The sequence below is a fragment of the Orycteropus afer genome, unplaced genomic scaffold (assembly GCF_000298275.1).
Source record: "Orycteropus afer afer isolate SDZICR_OR568_19922 unplaced genomic scaffold, OryAfe1.0 scaffold00016, whole genome shotgun sequence".
Classification (NCBI taxonomy): Eukaryota; Metazoa; Chordata; class Mammalia; order Tubulidentata; family Orycteropodidae; genus Orycteropus; species Orycteropus afer.
The window spans coordinates 5581539-5592352 of record NW_006921603.1 but is presented as its reverse complement, the minus strand read 5'-3'; the positions used below and the strand labels follow the sequence as shown (position 1 = coordinate 5592352).

Here is a 10814-nt window from a genome sequence, read left to right as displayed (position 1 = left end):
TTTTTTTTTTTTTCCTTCATTCTCTTTTCTGATTGTAAGGAGCTCTGGTGGAGTAGTGCTTAAGGCATTTGACTGCTAACCAGAAGGTTGGCTATTCAAACCCAGCAGCCACTCCATGGAAGGAAGACTGGGCAATCTACTTCCATAAGGATTTATCACCTCAGAAACCCAAAAGAGGGTTGCTATAAGTCAGAATTGACTCAATGGCAGTGAGTTTTGTTTTGTTTTTTTTCTGATTGTTCCTCTAACAGATTAGTATCGAGAAATTTGTCTTCATTTTCACTAATTTTGTCTTCCATTGATTTAATTCTACTTTGCTCTTCCAATGTGTTGTGTATTTCTGAAATGTTAATATTAATCTTCTGGATTTCTATTCGCTGTTTTTGTATGGTTTCTAATTTTCCAGTTATTCTATTTGTTTGTATTTTGTTTTCCTGAGTTCTTCCAGAGTTTTGTCAGTTCTTTTCCTGATTTTGCCTATGATTCCCTTGGTGTTATCTTTGCTTTTCTTGATTTCCTTCTTAATCTTTTAAAGGATCATAACTGTAATTGTTTTTAATTTCTTATCAGGTTATTTCATTAACATTTCTTACTCCAGAAAATTTTCTGGTCCTGTGTGTTTGTTATTGCTTGAACCATCTTGTTCAATTTTTTTTTTGTGTGGTTTGAAGTTATCTGTGTGTGTGTGAATTTGGTAGTGGGTGGGTGGGAGTGTGGGCAGGAGTCTCTAATCTCTGGTTGTATAGAATAACTGAGGGCAGGCTAGGCTGGTGTTGGCCACTGTCTATCATCAATCCAGTGGTGTTGGAGTGAATGGTGGCACTAGCCTAATGGGTCAAGTGGCAGATGTGGCATGTATGGCTGGGTAAGGTTGCTGGCTCCTGACTTATGGGGAAGAAAAAAAAGGTGTGTGTGGGGGAAACAAAGAACAGAACAACAACAACTAAAGAAAAACCCAAAGGTAGCAGTGAAAGAACTAAGAAGAAAGAAAGAAAAATAATAATAGTAGCACAGTACTGGTGCAAGTGCTATCTGCCAAACATGGCTGTGGCAGGAATGTGATGTCCACTCCATGGAACTACACACTGCTGACTATGGAGGAGTAGGGGTGGGTATTACTAACCATGAAGGTGGTAGGAGGTGGAGCATTTGCCCTGCAGGATCATGAACTGTAGCCCACAGAGGACATGGAGGCAGGTGCTACTGATTATGGAGGTGGTGGTGGTAGGGCACCTGCTCCACAAATTCAAAAACAAACAAACAAACAAAATTTAAAATGTGGGAGGAGGAGAAGAAAAAAAGAAAAGAGAAAAACATAGAACCAGGAATAAGGAAGAATTATGATGAGAGAAAAAGAAAAGAAACTTGACACAGTACTGATGCAGGCGCTAGCTGCCAATCATGGCTGTAGTGGGAACATAGTAGTCACTTTGTGAGACTTAAGGCATATACCTTACAACTATTTTATAAGAATATTTTAAAGATTAAAAAAATAGATTAAGTGATTTTCCCAAAGTCATATTGCCAATAAGTGATAGAGTTGGGATTTCAAGCAAAGCTGCCTGTACTCTTAACCAGCCATAACAAAGTTCCACCACGTAAGTGGCTTTCAACAATAGAAACTTACTGTCTCATAGTTTTGGAGACTAGTAGTCCAAATTCATGTGTTCACAGAGCTATATTACCTCCAAAGCCTCTAGAGAAAGATACTTTCTTGCCTATCTCATCTTCTGGTTTCCCCAGGGATTCCATGGCTTGCAGGTGCATCTTCATATGGCCTTTGTCCTCTCTGTCTCTCTGTGTCTCTTTTCCTCTTGTGATGCCCTATAGGCATCACTCATATTGGGTTAGGATCTACCCTAATCAGGTATGACCTCACATTAATTTAATTGCTGAATCTTCAAAGATCTTGTTTTCAAGCAAGGTTACCTTGACCAAGACTTCAACTATGTTTTTTGGGGACACAATTTAATGCATAAATTAAGACACAGCCTATCATCAGGTAGCTCATTGTCTAGTTGGGGGATGAGACTTGAAAATATATAACTTGTAACACAGTAAATACATGCAATAATAAAATCAAACCAATGTTCAATGTTTGTGTAGTGTGTATGTGTTGGACAGAGGATGATGAAAGAGGCTTCATGCAGGAATTTCTGAATTCTTAAAGGACAAATAGGAAGTGATCAGAAGATATTGGTTACAGAAGAAGTGAGAGTGGGAAGAGGAGAATATTACAGGAGCTCAAATGCTCAGAGGCATGAGATAGCATGGATAACATCAATCTTTTTATACAATAAACCTCACGAAAGTCAGAATCTGTGTAAGAGAAGGAAAACACAAATATTTTCCACTAAAATGACTGATAGAAAAGTGGTGAGACTGTACCATGTCAAAGGTGGAAAACTTGCAAGACCCAGAGAAACAAGTCAGTCTTGTTGAGTTCCAGCTCTCACACTTTTCACTGTATATATTTGTTTTGGGAATGCACAGATCATTTGGAGAGTTGCAAGTATTTCCAAGTATGTTGTACAATAGGCTAGATGATGGCAATCTACTTCCGTAGTGATAAGGCTAGGGATTAAGAGTTTTATATGTGCTTTATTGTGAGAGAATAATGCAATGAGAATTGGATGGCAGCAGTTTGGAAGACAGATTGGTGGGAAAGGTGCTAGAGGCTGAGACAGTTACTCCCAAAACCAAACTCACTGCTGTTGAGTCAGATCCAACTCATAGTGACCCCCCCCCTTGGGTTTCCGAGGTGGTATCACTACGGAAATAGATTGCCCAATCTTCCTTCCAAGAAGCAGCTGGTGGGTTTGAACCACCAGCCTTTTGGTGGGCAGTCAAAGGCCTTAGGCCCTACGCCACCAGAGCTCCTGAGACAGTTATTAAGAGGGATATTTCAGATCAGAAAAGTGAAGAGAGCAACTCAGGCAATAGCAGCAGAGAGAGAGGATAATAATTTAGACAGTGGATGCGGGAAGAGCTTATGTCTGGTTCTCTGTGAGGAGATGAGGGAAAAGGGCTTCTGAAGTTGTCTCAGCCAGAAGTTTATGAAATGGAACATAGAGTGTGGAAAAGAAATGTTAGAAGATCTAAATGTATTTGTTGTTGTTGTTGTTGTTGTTTGTTGTTATGTGCCATCGAGTCAGACCCGACTCATAAATAAATAAATAAATAAATGTATTTTGCTTTACTTATTTAAATGAAGGAAAATTTGTTTCTATTAATGTTTAAGCTTTGAATTGTCAGTAGTACAGATATTTAAAAATATTTATGGATGCATTGGAAGTAGATGCACAGAAATTTTTCACAGATATGGGTCTGATCATAAACTGTTGTAGGTCAAAGAATAGCTTAAGGCAGTGGTTTCCAAACTTTTTAGTACTGGGTCTCTTTATATCTTAAAAAGGGATCGTAAGAAACTTTTTATTTTGTGGATTATATTTATTGATATTTTGTTGTTGTTGTTGTTAGGTGCCATTGAATCAGTTCCAGCTCATAGCCATCCACGTACAACAGAATCAAATACTGTTCAGTCCTGTACCACCGCCATAACTGTTGCTGGGTTTGACCCGTTTTTGCAGCCACTGTGCTGATCCATCTCATTGAGGGTCTTCCCCTTCTTTGACTCTCTGCTTTACCAAGCATAATGCCTTTCTCCAGGGACTGGTCCCTCCTGATAACCCTTCAAAGTGCATGAGATGAAGTCTCACCATCTTCATTTCTAAGGAGCATTTTAGAAATGTACTTCTTCCAAGACATATTTATTCCATCTTCTGGCAGTTTATGGTACATTTAATATTCTTTACCAACAACATTAATGATGTTTACTTATTAAAATTTATTGTATTAAAAACTGAGACATTTAAAAAATTTATTAATTCATTTAAAATAACAATACTTAACCCAGCATATGTTACCATAAACAACATATTTATTATGAAAAATAATGCTATTTTCTAAAGCAAAACAAAATTCAGTGAGAAAATATCCATTGTTTTACATTTTTGCAAATTTCTTTAATGTCTGTCTTCATAGATGCCATCTGAATTCTCATATCTGCTGCTGCACTCAGTCTGTTTCAATATGTTGTTTTGATTGAAGTATATGAAGAAAATCTGGTCTCACCCAAATATGTAGTTGGAAAAAAAGAAGAGTTTTTAATAGCATTTTCAGGTAATAGGTATACCTAAAATAGTAGATACTCTTCTTTGTTATTTTATTAAAACTCAACAAGTGATAGTTTCCTGAAGATTAATTGCAATGTGCAACCTGATGCCACATCAGTATACTTTTTCTACTGTTAAATCAAAATCCATCAACTATACTTTAAATGGATCTTTAATTCAAGCCTGATTTGGAAACACCATGCATTGCTTATTTGAAAGTATTGGCTCATTGAGTTAAGAAAGAACTTAAAAATATTAACACATTCATTATACAACATCAGAAAATCATGTTTCTTAATACTACCACCAATCTCATCCGAAAATCTTTAAGAATTGGGACACTGTCAAACTTACGGTAATGGACACAATTTTTGCAAAAAAATTTTGCTTGAATGTTCACATTTTATCTTTGGCAACAATTGGTGTCAGTTGTTTTCCTTGAAATGACAGGTTCACTTAGTTCATTTTCAAGAAAATACTCAGACCTAGTCTGCATAACCATAGTATGTCTGTTAGACATTCTTTCAAATAGAAACAATGATGCATAAAGAAAGTGGCTGGCTCAGCTGGCTACTCTATCAAAGAAGTGAATTTTCTTGCAGCAATCACTGTAATTTAGCTAAAGCATTTAAAACTTTAATTGTTCATTTGTTCAGTGAGTGTGTGGTAGGGAAGCATATAAGGGATAAAGTTTAGTACCAATACTTTGGTTTATGTTCAAGCTCTGGCAGTTTTACTCACCACCTTTTTTGCTCCATCACTATAAATGTGAACACAGTAAACAAGGCAAAGACTGTGTCTTAGTACTGTTAAGAAAATAGTTTGGCTTCACGGCATCTATGAAAGATTCTTGGGTACCCTGTGGTCCACTGATCTCTCTTTAAGGTTTTCTGATTAAGATGTAGGAAGGCATTGTACTATTTTATGCTTTTTGCAAAGTTTAATGAAAAATCACTTCAGATTTCTGCTACATTAAAACAAATGAACAAAAAACAGATAATCTTATCTGAAACTCATGCTTCTGAATCATTTTTCTAAGAAATGCTTTCTTTTTAGTCTAAGGTTAAAAGTGTAAGGGTTACTGTTTCAACTTTTCTGGCACTGGTGTTTAGTAATTCAAAATGTCTTTTTATTTTTCTTGTCTCTAGTGTCAAACATTTCACAGAGCCCTGGCGACAACCCATAAAGAAATAGATTGATTTCCCTCCCAAGGCTCTCAGCAGTGTAGTTAAAGATGAAATATTTGCCCCCCCCCAAAAAAAAATTGATTGTTCAGGAATAGGTTTTATTTTATGTCTTAATGTGTGCTATAGGTAGAAATGACAACTATATAAATTAATCCAACTCATGTTTTAATTAGTGAAATAATATTTTTGCCCTTAAATCATCCAAAAGGGCACTTTATTTTAAAAGGTTATTTGAAATGTAATTGTTTTCATCTATCTCATTTCTTAGGAGACTTTTTATGTGACAGCAGATGATCATCTTAATCTAGGGTTTTCAGTGATACTTTCCTAAAATGTTTAAACCGTGTTTTTGTTAAGCCTACGTACTCTTTCTAATCATAGTCCAGATAGCTATAAAAATGATCTGAATAAGTCACCTAATAGGCCATGGTTTGAATTCTCTTTTAGGTTATGGGTCATGTGATGTTTATAGAGTGATCCTTAAGAAAAGATAATGTTGCAGAAGAAAGACAAAACATAAGAGCTAGAAGCAAGAGAAAAATTTTAAGGAAAACAAACTGGAGTTGTCAGGCAATGAACATGGAAGAAAGATGAAGCTAACAGAGAAAAGAGCCTTGGAGGTGATCTGGAGATGAATACTGCCCTTGAGAATAAAGAAAGGGAAATTTAGTTATAAGATTTCTTTAATTATCAAAGAATTTCAAATGTACAGAAAAGTAAAGAGAATTATAGTGAACACCCATATACTCTCCACATAATTGTAACAGTTGTTAATGTTTCCTTGTATTTGCTGTTTTGTGTGTATGTGCATATGAAAGTCTTTTAAATAAAATTATAGACATCATGATATTTTCCTATTAAATGATATAGCATGCATCTGTAAAAGATAAAGACTTGCAAATATAAATTTTATGGTGATGGGAAAATCTCAGAACCCCAGAGACCTGGTGGAGTTCTTTGTTTTAGAGTGAAATGTGCAAACTATGGGTTCTAGCATATAGTTTGGGTGTTGATGGTGATTTAAAAAATATATATATATTGTTCAGAGGACTTATAGGAGGAAGAGCATTGAACAGAGGACTAGGGATTGGTAAATGGACAGAAATACCTAATGAATAAGTTTGATTAAATTTTGCTATTTGGTGTATGTTTTAACCATCTCCCTTGTCTCCCCCTGATGTCTTAATTTTAACTTGCATTGTTCATTAATGTTTTAGAAACTGAATCAGTTTTTAGACTTGAATCTGGGCTCAGGATAGGTAAGGCATGAAAACCAAGGCTGCCCACATATGTCCACTGGGGTTGTACAGCTCACATGGAAGGAGTTTAGGAATCTGTGCTTCACCCAATCAGTAACAGTATGCTCAATCGGAAATAAGGAATTTGTCCTTTTTCAAAATTTTGTATTGAAGTAATGCCATCTGTCTTAATTTGTGCAATGTCTTCATATGTGTAGGTCTTGGATGTGGTTTATTATACACTGCAACAGTGACCATTACGTGCCAGTATTTTGACAGCCGTCGAGGCCTTGCACTTGGCCTGATTTCAACAGGTACATATTCAAAATAAGTACAGTGTAGTCACTATTTAGTTGTCTAGACAAAGTTAAAATTTCCTGTACCTAGAGATATTTAGGTAGCAACATAATTTTTTACCCTACTTCCAGAAGGAAAATTTATTTCCCTTGGTAAATATAGGAACATATCTCAAAAAACTCTAAAATACATATATGAAAAATCTGGGACATTAGATGTCCAGTACTATACAGGAAAAGAAAGAGAATGAGCCTTAATAAATTGAGACTCAAATGCTAGTTAGGGCTTTGCTGAAAGAAGCAGAGAGCATTTGTGTAAAGCCCCTTGGGAGAAATGGAAGGGAAATGGAGATACAGAAGCCATTTCTAGAAAGACATGCTGATCATCTCTTTCCTAATTAATTATGGAATTTATAATTTTTCTAAATAAGAAACCAAACCAAATCCAAAACTCACTGCCATTGAGTCTACTCTGACTTATATTGACACCCTTTGAGTTTCCGAGGTGGTAAGTCTTTACGGAAGTAGATTGCCAAGTCTTCCTTTCGCAGAGTGGTTGGTGGGTTTGAACCACCAACCTTCTGGTTAGCAGTCAGATGCCTTAGACACTAATTTATACTTGTATATAAACATTTATTAACATAATTATATAACATTAATTATTATTGCCTATAATAATATAAGGAGTTCTGGTGGCACAGTGCCTAAGGCATTTTATTGCTAACCAGAAGGTTGGTGGTTCAAACCCACCAGCCACTCCACAGAAAGAAGACTGGGCAATCTATTTATGTAAAGATTTACTGCCTTGGAAACCCAGTGGGGATCACAATGAGTTGGAATTGACTCGATGGCAATCGGTTTGTTTTTTTTGCATAATAATATATAATTAATATTATATATTTATGTGTTATTAAATGTTTATATGCAGTTATAATTATAAATTAAAGCATTCAACTGCTAACCAAAAGGTCAGTGTTTCAAACACATGAGCCACTCCATGGGAGAAAGATGAGGCATAAAGATCTTCCATAAAGATTTACAACCTTCTAAACCCTATGGGGCAGTTCTACTCTTCCTTATAGGGTCACTATGAGTCAGAATTGATTCAATAGCAGTAGGTTTTATAATAATAATAATAATATACAATATTGACACTAGCATATAATATTATAATATGTAATTGGATATTATAATATAATTTTAATTATAATTTATATAAATTTTTCATGAATATATCTCATTGACCTACATGCATATTCAAATGACGGGCTCTTTGCTCTTGGTGTTCTTTCAATAATCAAGAGATGATCATTGAAGGGAAAATGGAAATATATAAAAGCCTTTTGCACTTCCTCTAGGAAGCCCTGGAGGTACAGTGGTCAGGAGCTCAGCTGCTAACGCAGATTGGTGTTTCAAACCTACCAGTCGTTCTGTGGCAGACAGATGTAGCAGTTTGCTTCTGTAAAGACTGTTGCTTTGGAAGTCCTATGGGGCAGTTCTACTCTGTCCTATAAGGTCACTATGAGTCTAGATCAAGATGATAGCAGTGGGTTTGGTTTTCAAACACATTGAAGTGGTGTTTGATAGTTTTTAAAAGAATTTATTGAAAATTTCTCTCCCAAATTTTATGAGTTTATTTGGGAGATACAGCTGCCAAATTTTCTAAAAGTTGTTAAGTTCACATATGTTAGTTGTTAATGGGCAGATATTCCTGAGAAGTCAGGTGTTTAGATAGGATTTATCCAATAGGATCATTATAAGGATTAAACAAGATCATTTAATGTAAAGTACTTCGGACAGTGTCTGACATACAAATACTAAGTCTTGCAATAAATGTTTTATCAGTATTACTATTATTATTATAATTATCATTTCAATTTTCTTTTTATTGTTTTAATATAAGCTACATAATAAAGCAATTGACTTTGGTACTATGAATGCTCGCCTAACGAGCCCTAAATTATGAGAGATTTAGATTGAATAGTCTCATTTCCTTTTTAGGTTCGAGTGTTGGACTTTTTATATATGCTGCTCTGCAAAGGTTGCTGATTGAATTCTACGGATTGGATGGATGCTTGCTGATCGTGGGTGCTTTAGCTTTAAATATATTAGCTTGTGGCAGTCTAATGAGACCCCTCCAGTCTTCTGATTGTCCTTTGCCTGAAAAACCAGCTGTGGAAAATGTTCCAGAGAGATACTCCATTTATAATGAAAAAGAAAAGAGCCTGGAAGAAAACATAAGCATTCTTGAAAAGAGCTACATTAGTGAGGAAAAATGCAAGAGTACTTTAGCCAATGGAGACTGGAAACAGGAGGGCCCACTTCATAAAAACCCAACAACAATGATACACACAAAAGAGGCTGAAACGTACAAAAAGAAAGTTGCAGAACAGACATATTTCTGCAAACAGCTTGCCAAGAGGAAGTGGCAATTATATAGAAACTACTGTGGAGAAACTGTGGCTCTTTTTAAAAATAAAGTATTCTCAGCACTTTTTATCGCCATCTTACTTTTTGACATTGGAGGGTTTCCACCTTCATTACTTATGGAAGATGTAGCAAGAAGTTCAAATGTGAAAGAAGATGATTTTATTATGCCTCTTATTTCCATTATAGGCATTATGACAACAGTTGGTAAACTCCTTTTAGGAATATTGGCTGACTTCAAGTGGATTAATACCTTATATCTTTATGTAGCTACCTTAATAATAATGGGCCTGGCCTTGTGTGCAATTCCATTTGCCAAAAGTTATGTCACGTTGGCAATACTTTCTGCGATCCTAGGGTTTTTTACTGGTAACTGGTCCATTTTTCCGTATGTGACCACCAAGACTGTGGGAATAGAAAAATTAGCCCATGCCTATGGAATATTAATGTTCTTTGCTGGACTTGGAAATAGCCTTGGACCACCAATTGTTGGTAAGATATATATCACTTATTCAGGAGCTCTGGTAGCATAGTGGCTAAAGCACTTGACTGCTAACCAGAAGGCTGGCGGTTCAAACCCACCAGCCACTCCTCGGAAGGAAGGTTGGGCAATCCTGCTTCCTCGGAAACCCAAGGAGGGGTTGCTATGAGTCGGGGTCGACTCAACGGCACACAACAACAACAACAACAAGTGACTTATTCAAAATTACTTTGGATATAATTAAGAAACTCAGTATAGTCACTCCAGGATTCATTTACTTGAGAGAAACTCAAAATACCTAATTATTCTTGTCCAAATTTTGAGAGAGTATCATTTTATAACTACCAATAGGCCGATTTGAAGTAGGTAGGGAAATACAGATCCTAATCCATACAGCGTATACAACAGTGTATGAGCTTGATACTCATTCTGCTTCTATGGAATTCACTTTTTTCTTACTTCCTTTTCAGGTTGGTTTTATGATTGGACCCAGACCTATGACATTGCATTTTATTTTAGTGGCTTCTGCGTCCTGCTGGGAGGCTTTATTCTGCTGCTGGCAGCCTTGCCTCCCTGGGATACATGCAACAAGCAACTCCCCAGGCCAGCTCCAACAACTGATTTCTACAAAGTTACCTCTAATGTTTAGAGGAATATTGAAATATTTGCCATTTGATGCCATATAGCAAAAATATTTTAACAAATTCTTAGGCAAATTCTCAAGAGTCGAGACTGTTTTCTCATAGCAACATTTCACTGTGGCTGACTGAATGATTCATTTTTTACATTATTCTGTTTCCATGTACTGTATATGCAGCCTTTATCTCCTGTACTTTTTCTCTTTGGGCCAGCCTCCGAAGTCCACCTCTGTATAAGGAAGTGCAGTTTCTCTACAGACTCAATTAATTCCATGGCAAGACACCCAGAGGGGATGCTTCTATTTTAAATCTCATGCAATCAGCGTGATGAGATATGTGTGACGGCCACTAGAGACTAAACCACTTTCTTCT

General features: G+C 36.2%; 1 protein-coding gene across 1 annotated transcript in view; it reads left to right on the top strand.

Moving 5' to 3' along the window:
• The window catches only part of SLC16A9 (solute carrier family 16 member 9), a 43853-nt gene extending 33400 nt beyond the window's left edge, over positions 1 to 10453 (top strand). The window contains exons 3-5 of the mRNA XM_007958923.2: positions 6819 to 6914; positions 8898 to 9815; positions 10275 to 10453. Of these exons, the coding sequence (XP_007957114.1) occupies positions 6819 to 6914; positions 8898 to 9815; positions 10275 to 10453 (1193 nt within the window). The remainder of the gene's footprint in view (positions 1 to 6818; positions 6915 to 8897; positions 9816 to 10274) is intronic.
• The last annotated feature ends 361 nt before the right edge of the window (positions 10454 to 10814 follow it).